Raw genomic sequence first — 24,897 nt, 5'->3', positions numbered from 1 at the left:
TTTTAACCATGCATACACACATAGATTTAAGGCACTGCATGAGGAGCATCTCACCTCCAGGAAGAAGAGCACAGAGATGATTTGGAAGGTTGGGTTGATTTTACGGATGGTCTGGATCTCGTTCCATTCATTCGCCACAAAATACGTTCTCCAGATGCTGACTGTAGGTGCTGCGCTCTTTCCTTCACCACACCCTGAAAACACAGGTTTACTTTTGCTAAAGTAAATTAAGATAAAACATAATAAAACATTGTATGGAAGGTATAATCTGAATTATCACACAATTGCTAAACTAGAGATTATACATTTATACTTAGATTATACTGATATCGAAGCTGTTATTTAAGAAGAGAAGGGAACCAATGCCTGGCACTGCGTTACAAGAAAGACAATAGGAATGACCTTCTACAGGTTTACTGGACTTGCTGCTGCGAGGTCTTTCCCAGTCTATAAAGAATACATCCACTGACATCTGCAACCACAACTCGTGAAGAAACTGCACGGCCTACAGGATAGTGAAAGAGGATTCAATGTATTCAAATGAGTTTCAGAAAAGTTTATTTATGGTAATTCATGCAGCTGTGTTTCAGAAATAGTTAAAAGCATCTACTATGAAAAATAAAATAAAAGAATGTATTTAGAAATGTATTAGTTTTATTTTTATAAAAAAATTTATTGTATTTTTCACCTTTAGTGCAAAAGCGCAGCCAACGTATATCACAAAACGGTCCTCTTCAGCTGGTAATGGCAACAGTACAGATACAAACTGCTGTGCCTGGACAAAATACACGAGAAGTGAAAAATACCAACTTGTTAATAACATCAATACATTTTTACTTCACTCTCACTCTCAAAATTGTGTTTTTTTACCAAATTTTATACCAAAGCTTCAAAACGATATATACAGTGAAGAAAATAAGTATTTGAACACCCTGCTATTTTGCAAGTTCTCCCACTTAGAAATCATGGAGGGGTCCGAAATTGTCATCGTAGGTGCATGTCCACTGTGAGAGACATAATCTAAAAAAAAAATTCCAGAAATCACAATGTATGATTTTTTAACTGTTTATTTGTATGATACAGCTGCAAATAAGTATTTGAACACCTGAGAAAGTCAATGTTAATATTTGGTACAGTAGCCTTTATTTGCAATTACAGAGTTCAAATGTTTCCTGTAGTTTTTCACCAGGTTTGCACACACTGCAGGAGGGATTTTGGCCCACTCCTCCACACAGATCTTCTCCAGATCAGTCAGGTTTCTGGCCTGTCGCTGAGAAACACGGAGTTTGAGCTCCCTCCAAAGATTCTCTATTGGGTTTAGGTCTGGAGACTGGCTAGGCCACGCCAGAACCCTCATATGCTTCTTACAGAGCCACTCCTTGGTTATCCTGGCTGTGTGCTTCGGGTCATTGTCATGTTGGAAGACCCAGCCTCGACCCATCTTCAATGCTCTAACTGAGGGAAGGAGGTTGTTCCCCAAAATCTTGCAATACATGGCCCAGGTCATCCTCTCCTTAATACAGTGCAGTCGCCCTGTCCCATGTGCAGAAAAACACCCTCAAAGCATGATGCTACCACCCCCATGCTTCACAGTAGGGATGGTGTTCTTGGGATGGTACTCATCATTCTTTTCCCTCCATAAAACGTTGAGTGGAATTATGACACAAAAGTTCTATTTTGGTCTCATCTGACCACATGACTTTCTCCCATGACTCCTCTGGATCATCCAAATGGTCATTGGCAAACTTAAGACGTGCCTGGACATGTGCTGGTTTAAGCAGGGGAACCTTCCGTGCCATGCATGATTTCAAACCATGACGTCTTAGTGTATTACCAACAGTAACCTTGGAAACGGTGGTCCCAGCTCTTTTCAGGTCATTGACCAGCTCCTCCCGTGTAGTTCTGGGCTGATTTCTTACCTTCCTTAGGATCATTGAGACCCCACGAGGTGAGATCTTGCATGGAGCCCCAGTCCGAGGGAGATTGACCGTCATGTTTAGCTTCTTCCATTTTCTAATGATTGCTCCAACAGTGGACCTTTTTTCACCAAGCTGCTTGGCAATTTCCCCGTAGCCCTTTCCAGCCTTGTGGAGGTGTACAATTCTGTCTCTAGTGTCTTTGGACAGCTCTTTGGTCTTGGCCATGTTAGTAGTTGGATTCTTACTGATTGTATGGGGTGGACAGGTGTCTTTATGCAGCTAACGACCTCAAACAGGTGCATCTAATTTAGGATAATAAATGTAGTGTAGGTGGACATTTTAAAGGCAGACTAACAGGTCTTTGAGGATCAGAATTCTAGCTGATAGACAGGTGTTCAAATACTTATTTGCAGCTGTATCATACAAATAAATAGTTTAAAAACCATATATTATGATTTCTGGATTTTTTTTTTTTAGATTATGTCTCTCACAGTGGACATGCACCTACGATGACAATTTCAGACCCCTCCATGATTTCTAAGTGGGAGAACTTGCAAAATAGCAGGGTGTTCAAATACTTATTTTCCTCACTGTATATATATATATATATATATATATATATATATATATATATATATATATATATATATATATATATATATATATATATATATATATATATATATATATATATATATATATATATATATATATATATATATATATATATATATATATATATATATTTATAAGAAAAAAATCTTTAGGTGTAAAGTATAACAATAAATAAAGCAGTGTTGAACAGTTTGATAGATAGATAGATAGATAGATAGATAGATAGATAGATAGATAGATAGATAGATAGATAGATAGATAGATAGATAGATAGATAGATAGATAGATAGATAGATAGATAGATAGATAGATTGTATAGTATAACATTTGTTGTGTAACACTGGCAATTCATTCATTAATTAATTACATAAAGTTAAAAAAATTTTTATAAACCAACCCAACATACAAAAATCTAAAAATATTTTGCAATTATTATACACAAAACACTGACCTTATAAAAAATGAGCCAGTACAGACCAGTTCCCAAAGTGATGAAAAAGAAAATGTTTGCCAAATCTCCGGCGTAGAACAGCAAGAACTTCAAAATGGTCTGTATGAAATAGAGGTAGGGACTATTTTAGAGGTCTATTAATAACAGCAATAATAACAATAACATAATAATAAACTACAATATAAATATTTTCTTTTTTATTATGCATGTCGATTATAATTCCAAAGCAGCAATTAGAAATGTTTTTAAAAAGGTTGTGAATGGTTGAAGAAATATGAAAGCGTATTTTAGAATAGGGCAATTATGCCATTTATTATATTCATGAATTAAAACCCTTTTGCATCTGAACTGTGACTCACATTTGACACATACTTCAAACAACTTGTATTAATAGTTCAAATGAACAAGAGATTCTCATTTTGTAGATTTAATATTTCTTGGTCACTTTGCTTCACTACATTACCCACAATGCAGCTTGATTGTCTTCTGATAGATGTGCAATAGGATTTAGCCCTCATGTCAACTCAAGTCAAGTAGCTTTTATTGTCATTTCAACTATAGGACTAAGGACTAAAGTAAGTTGTCCTAACCACATAAAGTGCATTGTGTGCAACCTAGTGCATTCAGATAATACAAAACAGCGTAGGACTGAATAGCGCCACCAATAAACCATTTCATGACACTGCTAACTAAACGATTGAGCATTTCATGTGGAAATTATTTGAATATCCTTTACTTTATCTCATGCATAAAATCTGTATTTTATTAAAATGTAATTGTATTCGTGCTGATTCTTATTATTTGTGAATGTTACTAGTGTGGTATGATTTATCATGCAGTATCTCACAAAAGTGAGTACACCCCTCAAACTTCAGCAAACATTTTAGTATATCTTCCCAGAAGATGTAGAATATACGCTATATCTGCCAAAAGTTTGCGGACACCTGGTCATAAGTTTGGTATGTGCATTTTGAGAATTCCACATTTGGTCCCAATTTGCTCTTATAATTCCCTCCATCTTTCTAGGAAGATGTTTCACTAGATTCTGGAGTGTGCTTGTGGATATTTGTGTTCAAGTCAGGTACTGATGTAGGGTGAGGAGGCCTTGGGTATGCTGTCAGTGTTCCAGTTCATCCCAAAGGTGTTCAGATGGGGTTGAGATCAGAGCTCTATAGCAGGCATTTCAGTACTCCCCAAACCATGTTAACAATATCTCCATAAAGGTCACTTTGTGCACAGGGGAATTGCTATGCTGGAACAGGCATGAGCTTCTTCAAGTGAACGCAACATTTTATAATGCCATATCCAAAGACGTCCTATTCAATTGTGTGCCTCCAACTTTGGAGTAACAATTTGGAGAAGAACCACATATGGCAGGAAAGCTCAGGTGTCCCAATACTTTTGTCCATATAGTGTATCTGCACTGCACTGTACTGTCTTGTTGCTACTTCTACATTGAATTTTCATGAATATGATACTGAATATAATGAGAAAATGATGAGATGGGTTCATCTTTTTCTTCACAAAATCCAAGGATCAACTCCTTCTTTTAGTGTGTGTGTGTGTATACTGCATTTCATCAGCTCTGTACATGTACCCTGCACAATGACAATAAAGTTGAATCTAATCCAATCTAATCTAATCTATACATGTGCGAATATGTCTTAGTACATTCACTTGCCTGTACGTCAACGATAGGGGAGGCGATTCTTCTCTTCCAGCTTGCTGTCTTCAACAAAGAGTACACAACTGCTACTCCACCCAACACACCAAGAGCAATCTGGACAAAACCGCACACACACACACACACACACACACACACACACACACACACACACACACACACACACACACACACACACACATCATCATCATCATCATCATCATCATAAAACAGAACTAAACATGGTCATTTAAACACTTACATCAGTTTTAACTTGAGCATCGTTCTGATCCATTTTATACTCCAAAGAGAATGATACCTAAACACACACACACACACACACACACACACACACACACACACACACACACACACACACACACACACACACACGTATGTGAACACCTGTAGACATATGGTCAATACATACATTTCATACTTCATATATACCTACAGCTACAGTTTGCTTGGCCTGGTCAGTGATGAGAATATCAGTATAGGACACAGTCATCAGAGGAGGGTACACCTGTCCATTCTGGGTGTTTGGAACCAGCTGAAACCTACAAGGCACAAAACACTATTAGTAAGAACATGAGACATTCACAATTATCATGGTGCGATTATCATTAACGCCTGTGAATATGGCTACGAAATATTAATAGATATTTTACAAAGAAAAAAATGTGAATAAAACAAAAACCATTGATATGCACACTCGATCTTTTCAATGCTATAATATCATTATTATATCACTCAGGGTAATATGCATATATATCCACAGAGCAAAAACAAATAAATAGAAAAACCAGAAAGAGAGAGATACAAAAATAAGGAAAGCCAAACATCTGATATTAAATTTGGATCCATTTGCTCTATGTATGCCAGCACTTGCTGCTTAATAGAGACAAACGTTCAACTGCAGAATTTAGTGGAGAACCGAACCGTTTTCTCCAGTATGAGATGATTCATAAGATCCCTGATCCAGTGACTAAAAGAAGGTGGAAATTTGTCCTTCCATTTTACGCAATATATTAACACGCCTGGTCATCAAGGTTGTAAAAAGAAATCATATTGTTTGTTTTACCCAAACAGAGTTCTTTACTTAAACCGAATATGGCAAGAATATAATAAAGATTCATAGTTAAACACAAAACGTCTGAAAGCAAATGAAATATTACAATATCGCATGCATTTTACCTAAGTTTTAAGTTATTGGCCACACGAATAACTCTGGGGGTCACACTCATTTCTCTGCCGCTTAAAGTGTCTATGACCAGCAGCCTTCGCGTCAGGTACCAGCTATTCATGTTAGAGGCTAGGACACACACAAACAGATATATTAGGAAGAAAAATAAAAAGGAAGAAAACACAACGGCAATTAAGTGTATATTCAGAATCGGTTACACAGGTGATTATTTGATTTACTGACGGTCTATTTAGAATTACATTTACAGCATTTGGCAGACGCCCATATCGAGTGACTTTATTTATTTATTTCTACAACTGAGCAGCTCAGGTAGAAGAGCTTTGCTCAAGGTCCCAGCAGTGGCAGCCTGGCAATGCTTAGGTTACTCAATTGACCTGCATGACACTGTGAGGTTAAATAGAAGCATAAATGTGTGTGTGTTTAACCATCACGTTTAAAGACAAACTGCTGCCCTAAAAGCCCAAACATATCAGCTAGAATATGTTTATATAGTTTATCAGGTAGATAGAAAATACTGACTCATAAAGCACATCACTGCTGCTGCCAAATAAAATTTGATGTAACCTGTGTCAAAGTTAAATCGTACGTAAAAAGTACATAAAAAGCAAACAACAAAAAAACAGAGATTACACTAAACCATTATACATACAGAATGTAAAAAGTGTACACACCCATGTTTTATCTTAGGTTTTAGAATGTGATTTAGAAACCAATGAAGTGGAAGTGAAAATCAAACCGAAATGTGAAAACACCGTAGGATATTTGGTGTTGTACGTTGTGCAGAAGTGTGTGACGGAGGTTGGAATTTAATCTCCCCACAAAAGAATAACGAGATCATGTAATATGTGTGTATGATCTATGCTAATCAAATGATTGCCGCATTTTGGTTAATTTAAAATGTAATGCTAATTTCGGGTAATGTTTTTTACTGATCAAGCAATTATCAGCCTTCTATTTAGGGAGAAGTGACCTGGCTAAAAGACTGGAAATGGTCAAGACAAAATTAGAGAGAAAAATTGAATAAAATAAAAAACAGACATTAAATTCTATATTAAATAATATCTGTAAAAGGATAAATTTGTTAATAAGATTATTGAATGTGACCGTAAAAATGCAATTTGAAAACTAAAGGAAAATAAAAGGAATCTTATTTAAATCACTGGGTTATAGAATTCGTGGTGCATAAAAAAAAGTTCTCAGCACTGGATTTTATCACTCAACAGCATACCATAAGACCTACATTGTACTGCTGTATGTTACCTTGGTTGATAAACTGGCTGTTTAACTGCAGATTGAGATTGAGAATAGGCACAGGGACGAGTCGTGTATCTCCCGCGCTGTTCTGCTGCGCCATGAAGATATCATAAAACAGAGGCTCCGGATACGCAGCCAAGAGATCCGACACTGAAAGGACACACTGAGAAGAAACAATGTGAGCAAAAAAATAGACCTTAGCGACTCCTGACTGCATACGCATGATCACACGGTACTCACGTTTTGCTTGTACGCCGTCCCAAACGTGTAAGCAGCCTGCAGTCTGGTTATGGTGTCTGGACAAAGCTGCAAAAAAAATCCACCAATATGATTATTTTCTTTCATGACTGATTTAGTTATAATGGGCCAATATACCGTATAAGTATTAAAAAATATTATTTAGCTTTACATGAGGATTTACCATAAGCAAGCTAAAATCTAGCAATACAATACATTGCAATAGAAATGAAGTTTACAGCATATGGTTTCTCTCAAATATCATCATAAGCTGTATAGACAAAAGTATTGGGACACCTAACTTTTCCAGCCAAATGTGATTCTTCCCAAACTGTTACCACAAAGTTGGAGGCACACGATTAGAATGTCAATGAATGTGGTAGCATTAAATTTTCTATTCACTTGCACTAGGAGACCCAAACTTGCTTTAGATGGTAATGCCCATTAGAGAAAGTAAACTCTATGAAGATATGGTTTACATGGATTGGAGTGTTTATTTTTACTTGCACATCACTTGCAATATAATCTCCTGTCCGTGACCCCGTCATCTTTTCCCGGAACTTTTTCAAGGTTAGTGAAACTCAAAGAATTTTACTTCCAGCTGCAGTGTGTGTGTGTGTCTTTTTTTCCCCCTTAGTTTTAGAGTGTGCATATTATTCATCATATGATTTCAAAGTCATATGAGTATTCAATTAGTATTTGATAAGTTCTTGAATTTAAATATTTGCCTACACACACCCCAATCTAGTGGGACATCTTCCCTGAAGAGTGGACGTTATTATAACAGGGCAAAAACTGAAATGTTCAAAAAACAAACGAATTCACATGGTCAGGGGTCTGCAAACTTCTGTCCATACAGTATATCTCATGCATAAAGCACAACTTTCGAAAACAAAAGCAGAATAATAAATTAGTCCCAAAATAAATGGATGTCAAATGAGTCTAGTGCAAATGGTAAGCTGCGTATTCAGAGTTCGCTAATGAAAGTGACAACCAAAGTACAAAATTGAAGTCAATATCAATGTGGGGAATGTTTTAGGGATGTCAGCATCTACATTCACATACTCAGATATTTTGAAAAAGCGACATACATAGTTTTTAGTTTTATAAGTTGTTTACCATGAATCTTAACCATTCGTGGGTTATATAGAAAATATAGCGATAGTTTACCTGCAGGTATTTTCTGCCAAGATTCTCCCATCTAAGGAACTCTCCTTGTACTGTGTATACTGCAGCCAGCAACCCTATGTTTATGTTCTGAGGACAAACACACACAGATAAAAAAATAAATATTTCAATCATAATAATCTACTATATTCATTAACCATATTACTGAAAGCATTGCAAAAAATTAACATACAAGTTAGGAGTATACATACATGAAACGAAATCCATAAACAACATAATAAATATAAATTAGTATAATATATTTTAATATACTATCAAATTAAAATCTGTAATAAATTACAGATATTAGATAATTATGATAACTTTTTTTCCCCTTTAGACATAGAAGGTGTCGGAGCTAGCATCCTGGCATAGTTCTGAACCTCAAGCTGTCAATACTAGATAGAAAATGGAAAAAGTTTGTAATGCCCGATGACATCATCATGTTTCGAGTACATTTTTAAAAGACCTAAACAATTTAGGTATTATTCCAGAACAGTCCAAGAATCGAAAAAAAAATTTCAAAACCCCACCCAAATACCAGAAAAAATTACCCAAGTTGATGTGCAGGTTTAAAAAAAAAAAACAAGCAAATGAGTGGAAATGTTTTTTTTTCAAATTGCATGCTTCAGTGCTAAAGTTATATCTTGATGTTATGGGGAAATTTCATTATGCATCTGTGCTTATTTTGTATATACACTGTAGGAATTACAAACTGCCTCATGTCAAGTCAAGTCAAGTTTATTTCTATAGCACTTTTCACAACAGACATTGTCTCAAAGCAGCTTTACAGAATTTAAGAGTTAAGGTGAACGATGTGTATTTATCCCTGATGAGCATTCATGGCAAGGAAATCTTCCTTAGATGTTATAAGGAAGAAACCTTGAAAGGAACCAGACTCAAAAGAGGAACCCATCCTCATTTGAGTGACATCAAGAGTGTGATTATAAATCTTTAAACAATACAAAACACTATAGAGTGAGAACTAACATGAGCACTGAAGTGTAAGATTATGAGTAATGTTCCATCTACAGTAATTTGTGGTTATAGAACTAGGAGCTACTGAGCAACTCATAAAATAGCTCAACATTTGCGATCATCACAGATCCAACCCAGATTTCACCCCACGGTATATCAACTTAAGCTCATTCGCAAAACGGCTTAAATTTCACAAAAATAGTTATATAGTTTGATGTAGAATTTCAGTTGTATCAATCTTAATCATAGTCTAACTTTAATGAGTCTGGGAGAGGCAGCAAGCCATCAAGGACTATCTCTAACCAAACGGTGTCTAAAACAACAATTATCATTTATCATACCCTGACCCGACTCGCTGGGAGGCCGGCAACAGCAAAGTTGTAAATACCGGTGATTACCACCTGCTGACCTCTGGCTCGAGAGTGGTATCACCCAGCCTTTTGTTCTTTCATGCATGTCCTACATTTAATTTACATTTAAAGGATGACTCCGGTCTATACTTCAAAGGGAAGAACAATATAAAATATCTGGGCAGAGTTTGCTCTGGTTCTTTCTGACTCCGATAAACCCAAAGTGCTTCATGTATTTTGTCACTGCTACGCTGTTATAAACTTCCTTCTTCATTACGATCTTCGTTGTCCTCATCATTTTTTCTTACAACACACAACAAAATGTGTAACATAGAATGGACAATATTTGACTATTTGAATGGTTTTCCCAAATTAACACAAAGGGGTCCAAATGGGACATTTGAGACAACTTGTGAAACTGCTTCTACTTTATTACAAATCATTCCATCAGGGGAAAATAAGAGGAAAGAAATATAATCTCAGAAAGACAATGTACGTTTGAGATGAATGGACTCCACAAATTGGTGTAAAGTCTGACGATCCATGAGAGATCAGACTTCCTTGTTAATGGTAGTGATGAGATTTAGGGAAAATTAGAAATTTTTTGTACAAGGGGGTAAACATGGTCAATATACATTTAAATAGAGTCGAGTAAAACTTCCGGTTTCCGATTTCTAATGGATTTCTTTAGTTTTATATAACCAGTATTGCATTGAAAACTATTTAAATTGCACTAAAACACATCACATTTCTCTCTGTTGTGGCCAGAGAAACACAGAGAGAATGAGAATGAGATTTTGGAATAGTCTTGGTGGAACATGTTTGGGTCTTGTTGAGAAAAATATTCCAATCCAACTCATTTAGATTGCATTTTAATCAAACTAATTTGGAGTGTAATCAATCTGACATATTTAGCTAATAATTAGTATGGGTCTTATTATATACCATCAAATTAGCTGAATTAAAAATACCTATTTAGCCTATATATTAATCAAACTCATGTAATCTATTTACTCCAAGTAAAATTAAACTAATAATCTGATACTAATAATAGAGTAGACTAAAGTTTGACTAATGCTATGAGTGTGCGGGTTAAATAAAACCACATATGTTGGGCAGACTTAAGCAAGTTTATTTGGGAAAAAAGAGCTTGGAGGCTGCCTTGTAAGTTTAAGGAGACAAAAGAGAGCAATCAAGATCAGTCTCAGTCTGTGTGTCCTGATGATAAACAGCAGGGAAGTCAGGTGGGGTCTGTGTGCCTATATCACTTGTAAAGGCAGGCTGTACAATGCGAGGAGGCAGAAAGGCATTCTCTGGAACAGTTGAGGTAGAGAGATGTTCGATAAATTGGGCAATTTCGTTTTCTAGGGAGAAGAGTTGAAACTGATGAAACAGTCTGCGGAGAATGCTCCTCATAGCTGTTTCAGAACGTCTGTGAGATGAAGCTGAAATAAAAAAAAAAAAAGAGAGAAGATATAAATTTGGAAATCACAATGAATAAGCATAAAATTAATATGCATTTAGCAACAAGGTAACAAGCATGTAAATGTTATCTCTATGAGCTCAACACACTATGTAGCACAATTAGCTCTAAAGTATGTATGACCCAGGTACTAACATGAATATGTAGAACAATGCAGTTAAGCATATATGAATAATAATCTAAGAAAATAAGAATATTCGCTTGAGTCAATAACAGTAGAATAGAAAACAGCATTAAAATGAGAATAAAAGTACAAACTTACCCATTGCAGATGCAGGAAGGTAAACCGGCTACAATAATGATTGTTCACGCACGAAGGTTGAGAACAAAATAGGGCTGAACCTGTGGAACTAAAGGTTTTATACAAACGCTATTTTGTTCAAAAACAGATAAAGGCTGAAAATAAGGGTGACTGAGGAGAACAGTATATCCAAATGTGGGCTCTCAGGAAGGGGAGGAGAACCAAGGGCAGGAGATAAGGTGGAAAAACCCCCCAGATATTTTGCCAAAGCGAAGTAATAAGAAAAATTCCACCTTCTATTGAACGTGAATGCAATAAAATCCCCATTCGAGACTGAAGATCCTTCCTTGGTTTTTGAGGTCTGTTCTATTTTATTAGTATTATTATTAATAAGTGTGTTACATTGGGAATTGACTACAACAGAGAATCCACTCGAGATGTGTCCGCTCAGAGAGGGGTGGTCCAACAGAATCTTAGTTCTAGTAAAGGGAAAATGTAATGCAACAGCATACAAAGGCATTCTCTAGACCATTGGGTTTCTCTGCATATGGGTGAGATGGTCGGGTGCTTCAATAAAACATGATGTTATAAAGTCAAGTCATTTCACCATGTCACAATGAAAATCCAACAAAATTAATTGCAATAACATTTTATTTTCCTTGTGAACATGTGAAAACACACAAACACATATATATAAAATATATTATGAAATCTATCCATACCTTATTTGCACCTTTAAAACTAAAGCCTACAGGCAGCGGCTCAGTTTGCAATACTCTTGATGCCAATCCAGGCTGTTCTCCATAATACAGCCAGGGCAGGTTAGACCTCCTGTAAGGGCAACATACAAACACAGTACAACATCCTCAGCAAAATGCAAGCACTTATTATCAGACTGATGAATGTTACAATAGAGCCCATTAGATTATTTGATTCAAGAGCTGTAATTTAAAAAAAATTCTTTCGAAAAAGGTACTTCCTTTTTTACCTTGATTCAGGAAAAGGCTACAGAAGTTTCAAAACACACTTCTCCTAAGCATACTGTTGCTCATAACCTAAAATGCAGCCATTAGCTTGTAAAAATGGAAGTTTTTGGAATTAGGGACAGCAGCAGACTAGAACTGGAAGGAGACAAATCTTTAAGGTCTGGTGTATTTTTGGCTTCCTGGTAATTTTCACTATTAAGGAACATGCGAGAGGCCGAAATCACAGATACAGTATGAATCAGCACAGACAATGAACAGTACTGTGCTCACTCTGGGGTCATTAAAAGGGTATCAAGAACACAAGGCCAAACAGATAACAGACCATAAAACAACCCTGTCCTCTTTAAAAAGAAGCTTTATGTATTATGATGTTTAAAAAAATCATAATAATCATACTGAACTATTCTTTATCAAACTAGCTACAATACAATACATTATGCTTACATTTTGTTTCGTTCTTATGCTATTTGAAACAACAAAATGGGAGGCTATGAGGGTTCTGAGACACAAGTCACATGTGTTTATATGGTATGTGTGCCTGTATGCCTCATACTATATTAAAAAGTATAGCTGAATTAAAAACTAAAAGTAAAAAATATATACGAAAATAATAAATAAAAATTATAATTTCCATTGCACAAGTCAAGTGTGATAGCGTCTGATAAAATTTTGTCTGAGTTTATGCAGGTATTTCGCCATCCTGCTCAGATGACTTTTGTGACCTTAATCAGGATTAAATGGTTAATAAAGGCAAAAAAACGTGTCAAATATTAAACCTGTACCCTTTGCCATCATTGGAGATATAAAAGCAGTGAATCGAGTCCTACATTCCTGACTGAGATCTACATTGCATTAAGTGTGTTTGTATATGTGTGTACCAGTAGGGGTTGTCCTGGTTGTTGCCTTGCGCTGCTGTTGCTCTGTAGATGGTGTTAAAAAGGCCACAGGCATCATTGCTTATACTGCTTGAGGAGTGCATGTTCATCACACACATATTCCCCAGAGCCTGGCATGCTGTCCGATTAGTGAACAACTAAAAGGCAAGAAAATATTTAAACGTCATTTAAGCAGTCATTTTATAAGTCACTTTATCTCGAGAGAACACTTTGCATTTGTAAAGCATGATCACAATATATAATAATATAATCTAATTAATTTAATTTAATTCAGTTTTGTATTTGTATAACATTGTATAGCATATATAACATTGGACATTGTTTTAAAGCAGCTTTACAGAGCTAGAGGTTATAAAATATCAGTTTTATGTTTAGTGCCTTTAAATTTAGCTGTATTAACCAAGCAAGTGATGACAATGGCAAGAAAAATCTCCCTGCAATTTTATGAAGGACAAAACCTTGAGAGGATCCAGACTTAGTAGGGAACTCATCCTCATCTACAAGAGAACCTTGTGAGAGAGTTTAGGGCAAGCTTCTTTTTTTTTTTTTTTTTTTTACTTCTAAACTGCTTTTTAACTCAAAGGTGTTAAACAAAACATGTTTTTTATAAACCTACAGCTAGTAGATACACTATTTGGACAAAATTATTAGTACACCTGCTTTTCCAGCCATATGTATATCTTCCTTAAACTATTATCACAAAAATGGAGGAACACAATTATACAGGATGTGGCAGCATAAGATTTACCCTTCACTTGAACTATGTTGTAGCTAAAATTGAGTCTTTTCTTCTTGATTTTTGTGTCAAAAGCTGCTTAAAAAAATCTTCTTAGGAAAGTGATAAAATTATCTCCTTATGAAGATCAGGAAAAAATATGATCTATCCTTAAGAGCATAAAATACAAATGACACAAATATGCTTAAAAAAAAATCTTTGAAGTAATGTTATACAATCAAGTCGATTGAAATCAAGACGTACATAAAGTTTTTTTTGCTTGATCAGCAGGAAGGATGTGGTTTGTTGCATGTAGGCTGTGCATAAGCGCTGTCTGTACTCTCTGTTATTTACAGAAACCTGATAGCACTGGAATAGGGGCAATATCACTCAATCCTTTTTTCGACTATTTTAATACTACTTAAAAGTTCAATATACATACATATCATAAATAAAAAATATAAATAGTAAAAAGAAAGCTATAAAAAAAATGTGAGTGAGTAAAAGAGTGTGTGTGTGTGTGTGTGTGTGTGTGTGTGTGTGTGTGTGTGTGTGTGTGTGTGTGTGTGTGTGTGTACACCTACCAAACAGGCAGCTGCAGAAGAATACAGGAAGCTAACAAGCCAGGAGGAAACAACAGCCAAACCCTTCACCAAAGAATATCAAAGTTAGTAATAAACATTAGAAATGACTGAGCCCTTCTATATCTTCACAAAAACAAAGAAATTCTTACCAACTGAGCAAAATTAATTGTAGTCTGAACTTGTGAGGGCAGATTGCTGGGAGGGAAACACATCCCTCCAGCCTGTAAAACATTCATTTCTAATATAAAAAAAACCAACAACTATATTAAGTCTTAACAGTTTTATTCTGGGCATTTAATTGTTTTTTTACCATATAGTTGGAGCCACATTCACAGGACTGAGATGTGCTGATGAAGGATTCCTGGCATCTCACACATCTATGCATATAAGACATACATGCTTTGATGAAGTGACATTGCAAAATAAAGACAGAATATACAGTAAAACCAGAGGGAGAAGAGCGAGAGAGAGAATGATAACCTGTTGCCTTTTGTGTCTGGGGAAGAAAAAGCTGGATCTGTTCCATTACAAAACTCACACAGGGCTTCTTGGAGAGGGCTGCCATTCACGTTTCTTTCCACTGAAAAAACAAAGAGTGACAAATCTATATATATAAAGCTCAAATACCACTGACTGACTCACTCACTCATCACGAAATCTCAAAAACCACTGAACGGATTGCAATGAAATTTGGAACATACCTTCCTCTTGGGTCTTAGGTGCTCACTAAGAAAGGGTTTTGAAAAATTCGCCCTGGATCACGGCTAACTCGCGAAAAACGCGATTTCTCACGCATTGTAAACTCTTTGAAATAACAGTACGGATCCTCATGAAACTTACTACATTGTTTCTTATTAGATGTTAGATGCACGATAAAAATTATTTTTAAAGTAGTTTGCCCTGTATCCGTACTACAAAGGGGTAGTACGTTATTTGTTGACATTACGTTCTGATCTCTGATCATCCAGTCCTGCTCAGTGCTTACTGCTTATTGCCATATTGCTTAGCATTCTGCCTTCCGTAGCGAAGCACGGGTACGTTCAGCTAGTGTTTATATAAAACACTTAAGTGCTAAGTAATACTACAACTGTACAACTATTTTTTACCATCTCTTCATTATTGCCTTTGCATTTTGATACATCTAATGCTTTGGAAATGTAACCCTCTCCTGATGGATAATTTTTAACAATGAGATCCCGAACCTGCTTTGTAAGCGCATTGTGGCGTAAGTTTTCTCCAGATGAAGTCTTGAAAATTATTGGAATATCTTACAGGTTGATTCTTAACATCGCCCCATTATAATAGTGAGTGTAGATTTTTCTATTTCAAAGTAGTACCACATTACATGTTCTTCAACATCACCTTATTCTTATGATATATACATGCTTATGATCCTAAAACAGCATGTCCAATACTTTAATGAGCTCTGCATTTGATCATTTGAAGCATTAGGAAAGTAGTGATGATTGGACCATTGGTTCTTCCAAAAATACTTGGCTTATTCACATCTTGCTCATTCACTTCTCTATTTTGTAATGCCAACTGTTCTTTCTGTTTACAATACAATGATGTCATCGTAATGTTCCCCATATTGTCCATCACAGAAACCTCATAACTGTGGTGGGTTTGAAGACGATTTTTTAATTTGGTAACTCACAAGAGATTTGCAGCAAAATACTAATGGTAATTTTTCCACATGCAGTAGAAAAATATGACATGATCTTTAATGTGTTTAGAAAATAAAGAATATGATCTGATGATTTTAGGCTTTCTCTAGACTCTCACTTTCAGCTTATCCTGGGATCCAGGGTAAACTGATCAGGCACTCAGCTTACCCTGTGATAAGGCGGCTGGGATAGCCTTTTCAAAAGTATGATTCTGTGATCATTCAAGCTTTTTAGCTGGAAAATGTAACAACAAACTAGGTGTAGATTCTTGGCAAAAGGGAACATAGCTTGGTCCTTCCTGCACAATATCTACACCTTTAGATGCAGCGGTACATGCATAGGTCTGTCTTTTTATGTCATTTTGGGGTTAAATAAAGCACTGAGGTAATCACAAGATTTGACCATTTATAAAACGTCCTTTTTGCATGCAACATCTGTCACATTAGAACGCTTCACATGGAAAATTTATAAAAGCATAATGCTCTCAGTAAAGGAGTGTTGAGTGAAAACTCATACATGTGGGAAAAATCCGAATTTTTCCCCGCTCATTATCTTGTAGATGTTACTCTATGGTAAAGCCTGAACCTATAGACAGAGGCATCCAGGTATTGAGCTGAGTATTGTAAGATGAAATTAATATTAATATATTAATATTATAATTCTGTTTAAGTATATGTATTTTGTTATAATCAGTGTATGTATGAAGTTCTTTCAAAGCTGAACTGCAATAATCCATAAAGCTTGCAATGTAGAGCGTGATCAAGGCAGCATGTCTGAACACAATGCTCTTGACCGGGCACTGTGCTCTCAGCTAAGCAAATCAGAGAAAGATAAAAGATTATCTTTGTACAAAATGGGAAAACATCTCTGTGCAAAGTGCGTCACTAGGGCGAAGTGAACTAAAACAGCGCGAGAAAACAATTGATTATAAGTATGCAATGTCGTAATAAGAGAATTAATAATATTATCTTGAAGGTCGAGGGAAAGTTTAAAAACATGGTGAGAAGCGGTTATCGGAGCGCTTCTCGGTGCAGCATTGTCTGACTGATGAACGCCTATTTGCTTCTGCAGAAGGCAAATAAAATTGTCTATTTTTATTCTCATGTCGACTCTCTGTCTCTTTTCTGAAGATAGGACTAGAAAGCACATTTTAAACTACAATCTGGCGACGAGGATGGGATCGGCTAGCTGAGGATTCCTGGTGGATGCAACAGACTGATCATCCCAAGACAAAATCGTCTTCTGGCTCCTGAACCCCAAAATCGGGTGGAGAGTTGCGCTCATCCGGGATCCCCGGCGACCCGATCAAACGAACTTGCACACGGTGCACATACTACAAAAATTCTAGGTGAGTGTTCCTTTTTCTCTCCTCAAAGGTAAAAGTAGATCAGGGACATATTCTCAAAAGGGTCCAACAGGGGATTAAGTAAAGGGAAAAATAGGCTGATGACAATCAGTCGATGATACGTGGTGACCACGTGGAGAATTAATAGATCTACAGGAAGGGGAGAGATAGGGAACAGTCAACAGAAAACAGACAGAGACAGAGACTCAGGAGTGGATTTCACTCAAGGGGGTTATAAGATAATGACTAACAAACATGGGTCTTGGTGGCATGAGGATGTGAACGCCTAACAACAATTATATGGGTTTTAGGGGTAAACTAGGCGTGACGCACATGACAGATGTAATGCAGAGATGGAAAGAACATAAGCTTAAAGGGAGAGATGATGTCCTAAATCATGAAAGACATGGTAGAATCTTACAGCTCTGGTTTATTGAAGCTGATAGACGATATAAGAAACAATTGTGTAAAGAAATGGCTCCTGTATCATCCACTGTTTCTACTTCTGTTTTTTCTGAGAGTGATAGATGCGTAAGGGACCGCAAAGGACAAGAGGAATTATTAGAATATATTAGAATATTAGAATTTATGTACCAACAATTCATAGACCAACATCCACCAGGTAAAGGTTTTCCATGTTATGCAGTCCCCTTCTGTCACAAACCATGCTGACCGCACACATAATTAAATATTTTACAAGTTCTAATGATGTTTTAATCATATGCAATATATTAGTGTTTAAAAACCCCAATCGACTGCTATTTTAAAGCTTTACTATTTTACATTTTCAAATCCCCTTACTATCCATCTCTATGTGTATGGATGACAATAGGCTCAAGTGTCCAATTCTTGGCAAACTGTTCTAGACACATGAAACCTTTTATCATTTATTATTTGAATTTTATACAATTATAACAGAGAAAAAAAACCTTACCCCTATTATTAAAGTAGCACCTCTTTCCTTTTTGCAGTTTTGCTGTGATTTCATTTTATCACTTCATTAGCATGACAACACACATCAAGTCTACTTTACAAAGTTTCACATAAAAGCTCACTATCAGAACGATACCAGTATGGATACATTTGTTAATTAATATTATTGATACTGATGTTATTCCAAAATAAAACTCACCCAGAACACTGCCTCCGGGACACTGGCACCTCCCATCCTCCCCCAGTCCGCCTGGACAACTGATACATTCGTATCCATCTTGTGTAACACCCTACCAAACAAAGTGGCAGTGTGTTCAGTGTAGAGTATGAGAACAGACTGGTGTAGAAGTTTTCAGTTCCAGTCCTGGCAAATCTCCATATCAAAGAGAAGTATAATGTGTAATTGACTGTCTGAATGTTATTCAGTGCACAGTTTGCCCCTCATTCTGTGATAAAAGTCACATTCTTCCATATCGCAAGTCTTCAGAAATGGGCTCCAGGGTCAGTGAACATTTCTTAAACACAACTATTCATTATATACAGGTGAGTCTGTTAGGGGATGCCAAGAATTTACCAACAATGTTTTAGCCATTTATAATGGCAACAAGTAGAAGTAATATCTTTTTGGATAAAATAATAGTTCTTGGGGATTATTTATATCACAATCAGAACAGAAGGTATGGTCTTTTTTGAAGGTGTGTAGCTGGAGTCTCTGGTTGAGGTGTTTGAGAGGAAAATGATGAGGAAACGTCTCAGTATCCTTTACAACGCATCACACCCCCTGCATGCTTGTTTGGTCAGGCTTAAGAGCCTTCAAGGGTTGAATGTAAGATAATTTGTTGAGTTAATACTTTATACTTAATACTTTAACCTGTTAGCCTTCGCCACTGCTTTTGGGACTCACAGCTGAAAATGCCCTACCTACATTTAACTGGAGCACATCCGGCCCTAGAATGAGACCACCAAAGACAACCACAAAACTTTTATATGCATTATCAAAACTTCACAAATTTTACAATGTACATTATTAGAATACCATGTGCAATATGTTCTTAGTTCCCTAGCAACTTTTCTATTTATTTATATATATATATATATATATATATATATATATATATATATATATATATATATATATATATATATACATACAGTATATATATATATATATATATATATATATATATATATATATATATATATATATATATATATATATATATATATATATATATATATATATACATACACATATACACACACACATTTGCATATATAGAATATTTCATTTATTTTTTATTACATTTTATTTATATTTTTTCTTGTAATTTGAATTTCCTTCATTATTAATAAAGTACTTATATTAATAAATTATCTTATCTTATGTTCTCAACCACTCAAACCAGTATATCCAAAATCCATGCGTGTTTCCAATAAATGCTTCCTTTTATTAACTAGCTTTTCCGTCATTGCACAGGTGTGCATGTTACTAATGTTTGTTTTCAAAAAGTGTCAAGACAACCTGGCACCACTACCATACAATTATCATTAGAAAAAAGGGAAGGGGAGTCCCAAATACACACCTGGAGGAAAAGTAATGACTGTTGGGAAAGTTTGGATGTTTACTACAATACAAAACTGAAACTAGAAGTGTATAAGCATGTTTAGGAAAATCCATGAAACTACGCCAACAATCTTTCTGTAAATGCTGTTTTGGTCGTTACGAGCTTCTAAATAGATTTCTTCTATCACCTGATGCCATGACTAATTTCTTAGATTTTACTGAAGACGTGCCACGACACCAGCATCTAATATCATATAAAGGTTTCCATGGACACTTTGATTTTTAAGTTTGATAGATTGGCTAATATATTTTCAGATTTGACTCCAGGATTGACTTGTGTGTGTTGAAGCATGTTCACGCTTTGTATGCTTGTTCTTATTTATTAGTTATTCTTCGTGTTTTGGACCTTTAATGCTATGCACATCAAATTATTAACTTTTTCTGAGGGCGAAATGCCCATAAAGCACAGGTGCCATATTATAAAAATTGAGAGAACAGTAAGTAATACATAATTAATGCATAGACACCAGGCAATACAGTATAATTCTTTAAAACCTGTACTATAATGTTAATATATCACAGTATCGATATTATCGATATTATCTTATTTTCATTTAGACTAGTTTGGTGAATTGCAGCTTTTGCAGTTACCATACAGCATATTATCCTTTACAAACAATTAACTATCCATTACATTTACCAATTTAGGTAATTAAATAATATATGTTAGTCTTAAAGGTCCAGAACTAAAGTAGGCTCAGTCTGAATAGTGAGGGACTGTAGTGTTTATTATTGCAAGAACCAAGTTTACTTGCTTTTAAGTACATAAACTCATACCGGTTTAGAATCTGCGCACTTTTGGCAGGTAATGGACCCTCCGTTGCTGCTCAGGATCTTGAAACCCTTCTGACACTCACAGCTCAAGCCTGTTGTAAAAAGATGGTAAACAGTATGAGCAGGATTTGTTCTTTTGCACAATATTCTGGCCACATCTTTTTGCCACTGTTCACTTTATTTCGATTGCTGCTATTGTTGAATTGCAAAATTCTGTTTACATTTTTTTGTTACTGTGCACCTTATTTTGTTACATTAGGTTTACTGGCGGAGCTATTTTGTGTTTTGTGTATTGTGTATTGTCCTGCACTGTCCTGTGTTGTCTTTTTGCACTGTTTGCACCAGTTGCACACATGCACTTTATGTGGCGAGGATCTTTCTACTAGTTCTTGGCCCTGTGTTTTTCTGTTACTGTGATTGTTGTTTTATGTTGTTTTATGTAGCACCTGGGTTCTGGAGGAACGTTGTTTTATTTCACTGGGTACTGCATCAGCTATATATGGTTGAAATGACAATAAAAGCCTCTTGACTCTTGACACACCACTCACATTTCAGCAATGGGACACAATTTCATCTGCTCAATGGGACAATACTATAGAAATAGATATATTTTAGAGTAGTGAATGAGCAATGCAAATGTACGAGCAGTATAGATTTACTGTCCTCTCAAAACAACTCAACATACAGCCATTATTGTCAAAATAGCTGATAAGAAGTATTTCTAATGTTTAAGAAGAAAAAAAAACCATGACTTACTGGAACTTTCATGCAAAGTCAATGTTAATTTGTCTAAGATGCCCAGAAACTTTATATTAAGATATATCTAAGATTTGTTGTATAAGATCTGTCCATGCTTTCCAGGAAATCTGGTTTTTCAAATTAATCTTCCAAGGCATTGTCTGCACTTTCTAAGATTACAGCATGTACTGCCCACTTTCCCCTGAAAAGATGTGTCCATCATAAGCTTGATCATAAGTTTCAGTTTGGGTTTCTGTATTTAACGAAAAAAAAAAAAAAGCCATGTGCATTTCTCTGCATATAAGATTTATTATGGTATATATTGATTAGCTATCATGTAACCTACACATCAATCCAACACATGGTTACTTTGTGGCTGAATCCTAAATCTTAAGTCAGATCAATAGTACACTAATCAGGTTGATTGATTAGACGTATTGTACATCAGTAATAGAAATGAATGAGAAGAGAAGTGAGTTATTTAAAGAGTATAAAGAGCTAGTGTAGCGTTGCTAACCTGATTTACTGCTGACTTGGTTCGGTCCGCATTTCACACAGGTCAGGTTGGAAATGTCGAACAGTTGTTGGACCCCACAATCGGTCGGTTGCAAAAAAGAAATAGAAAACTGCTGGCAATAATATGGATTTATTAGAAAAAATAAACAGTAGCAACAATACAGCGGTAGGGAGTTTAGCGTCCCCGTCGCCATGGTGCAGAAGGCACAAGCGGAAACCGCACGAGTAATCTCCGCCTTTTCCGGTGTAGGCGAGCCCTTTTTCCCCGCGCTTCAAAAGTTGCACGCGAGAGACTAGTTCACTTTTTCTGGCGCGAGCTCGTGCGTTGGTGTCTGCATGTGGCTGAGCGGCGCGAGGGTTTTTTCTATTATTATTTCCGGATATTCTGAAGGGAAAAACACAAAAAATTCTCTTTTTTTCACGAAAGCTTGAAAGGTAAGTTATATAACGAGGTGGTATGACGATATGGAAGTGGGTTTTTTTTGCCTTTTGTTGGACTACTGCTTCTTTTTTTTTCTTCCAACCGAAACTGGAAACAAAAACAGAAGGAAGAAAAATCCCCTCTCATGCCTCAACGCCTTTCAGCAAAACTTGGGTTTTTGTGTTTCCTCCCCTCCAGCAGTTAAGTACAAATTTATAACGAATTAATAATATTTGATTTGTGCTTTGTCTTCTCTTAACCAGGCAGACATGGAAGTAGTACTGCGTTTGCAGGGTCTGAATATTGAAGCAGGACCTGAAGACATTCGCAGGTTTTTTCACGGCTTACCCATCCCTGAAGGAGGTGTCCATATCACCGGAGGCAAGCTGGGGGAAGCCTTTATCATATTCAATACGGAGCGAGCCGGACAACTGGCCATGCTGTGTTCAGGGAAACGCCTCAAAGGATCGCAGGTTACGCTCCATAAAAGCAGCATGGCCGAGTTCAAGCACGAAATGGAGTTGAGGCTGAGGAAAAGGAAGTGTCCCCCCCGAGAAAGCGAACCTCTGCCTCAGACGACAAACCCAACCGAACTTTGCACCACTCTGTTGCTCGGGATAGTGGCCGCCGTCCAAGGATTGCAATCTAACATCCAGATGAACACGGTCCAGGCATCAGTAAGCCCCCCTCGATTAACAAACATACCCAAACCGGATAAGAACAACACAGAGAGAAAGAGTCTAGTTGAAGACCATGTGAGACCTCCTAACAACGATCTAAAGATGACCGAACAGACAAGACATCACGTGGAGGAGCAGCAAGAGAGAGAAAAAGAGGTCGAGGTGTGCAAACCGGGGTATCTTCGGCTTTACGGGCTTCCGAATTCGATCACCAAGGAAGAAGTCTGCATGTTCCTGGATGGACTCAATGTGGTGGATGTTATAACAAATACTTTACCAGGGGAGGACCAGTGTTGTCTAGTGAAGATGGCTACTTTTAAAGAGGCAGAGGAAGGTCTGAAATACAGCTATACCAGCCAAAGCGGCCACATCGAGGTTAGACTGGCCCATGAGAGAATGTGGGAAAACGCCACGGAGCATCGCAAGCGTACTAGATGCTCCACGTCCTCGGAGAAGGATCATTTCTCTCAAGATGGCAGTCTGCACCGAAATTTCTCACCTAAAAGGCCCAAATGGCAGCATTCGAACTCTCCGCCTTTCAATACAGAATACTGCGTCATGGTGAAGAACCTTCCTAATACGATTACAAAGACCGAGATCAGGAACCTGTTCTCATGTCCCCACATACCGAGCAATAACATCCAGCATCTATTGAACAAGCATAGGGAGCGTACATCTACGGTCTTTATAATATACACACAGCCAGAGGAATATACCAAAGCCATGAACATGGACGGGAGCGTCTTCGACTCAAAAACAATTGACGTCTCCTCCGTCACAAAGGAAAAAATGTGGGCCCTGATGCATCAAAGCAGACGTACAGATTCAGAAAGGTCACGGTCTTGCATCTACGCGCGGAATTTCCCCGCCTCCGCGGGCAAAACGGAAGTGAAAGAGTTTTTCGGCGCGTGTAACATCAGCGAAGACGACATCGAGATGCTCGTGGATGAAAACGGCAATGGAATCGGCGAGGCCGTGGTTCGGTTCGGATGCGACGATCGCGCCAGAGAGGCTCGTCGTCTACAGCGAAAGGTCTTCAGACAAGAACCAATTCTGCTCAGCTGCATTTCACCACAGCAAAGGAAGGAGCTCTTACACAGGACGCGCCATTTCTAAAGAATACGACAAGATGAGGATGGTGGAAATCCTTCAGTCGTTCCATTTGACATAATGTACATGGGACTCAAAAGTTTTAGCTTAAATGTCTATACTATATGACTAGATGTCACATGGTACGTGTGAATTACTCATAATGTGACCTTTCACAACTGCTGTAGAAAAGGGATTCAGTTTATTCATGTATTACAGTTTACACAAAAAAAAGAGTGCCAAAAAAGAGTGAGGCACCTATGAGAGTACTAAGGAGCCTGGTTATTACTCAATCATCTAATGTTAATCCTGGTTTCACCTGTTAATTGTACAAATGTAAATAAATAAAAAAAATCATATGTAA

The 24,897-nt window shown here is 36.7% G+C and overlaps 2 protein-coding genes across 2 annotated transcripts in view; one reads left to right on the top strand and one right to left on the bottom strand.

Moving 5' to 3' along the window:
- Positions 1-22,537, bottom strand: part of tmem67 (transmembrane protein 67) — a gene marked incomplete at its 5' end in the record, with an annotated part of 30,404 nt that extends 7,867 nt beyond the window's left edge. The window contains 20 exons of the mRNA XM_083530086.1: positions 19-194; positions 403-505; positions 689-775; positions 2,986-3,084; positions 4,667-4,765; positions 4,911-4,967; positions 5,103-5,208; positions 5,846-5,963; positions 7,116-7,272; positions 7,350-7,415; positions 8,517-8,603; positions 12,288-12,396; positions 13,430-13,584; positions 14,747-14,809; positions 14,896-14,967; positions 15,057-15,123; positions 15,227-15,326; positions 18,891-18,981; positions 21,093-21,181; positions 22,345-22,537. Of these exons, the coding sequence (XP_083386212.1) occupies positions 19-194; positions 403-505; positions 689-775; positions 2,986-3,084; positions 4,667-4,765; positions 4,911-4,967; positions 5,103-5,208; positions 5,846-5,963; positions 7,116-7,272; positions 7,350-7,415; positions 8,517-8,603; positions 12,288-12,396; positions 13,430-13,584; positions 14,747-14,809; positions 14,896-14,967; positions 15,057-15,123; positions 15,227-15,326; positions 18,891-18,981; positions 21,093-21,181; positions 22,345-22,537 (2,094 nt within the window). The remainder of the gene's footprint in view (positions 1-18; positions 195-402; positions 506-688; positions 776-2,985; positions 3,085-4,666; positions 4,766-4,910; positions 4,968-5,102; positions 5,209-5,845; positions 5,964-7,115; positions 7,273-7,349; positions 7,416-8,516; positions 8,604-12,287; positions 12,397-13,429; positions 13,585-14,746; positions 14,810-14,895; positions 14,968-15,056; positions 15,124-15,226; positions 15,327-18,890; positions 18,982-21,092; positions 21,182-22,344) is intronic.
- A 62-nt stretch (positions 22,538-22,599) lies between these two features.
- On the top strand, positions 22,600-24,892 carry rbm12ba (RNA binding motif protein 12Ba). Its single transcript, XM_083529967.1, has 2 exons — positions 22,600-22,778; positions 23,028-24,892. Exon 2 carries the CDS (start codon positions 23,034-23,036, stop codon positions 24,558-24,560), a length of 1,527 nt encoding a protein of 508 aa, XP_083386093.1. The 5' UTR covers positions 22,600-22,778; positions 23,028-23,033; the 3' UTR covers positions 24,561-24,892.
- Positions 24,893-24,897: the final 5 nt, after the last annotated feature.

This window comes from Silurus aristotelis (genome assembly GCF_946808225.1).
Source record: "Silurus aristotelis genome assembly, chromosome: 25".
Classification (NCBI taxonomy): domain Eukaryota; kingdom Metazoa; phylum Chordata; class Actinopteri; order Siluriformes; family Siluridae; genus Silurus; species Silurus aristotelis.
This window is presented reverse-complemented; position numbering and strand designations above follow the sequence as displayed.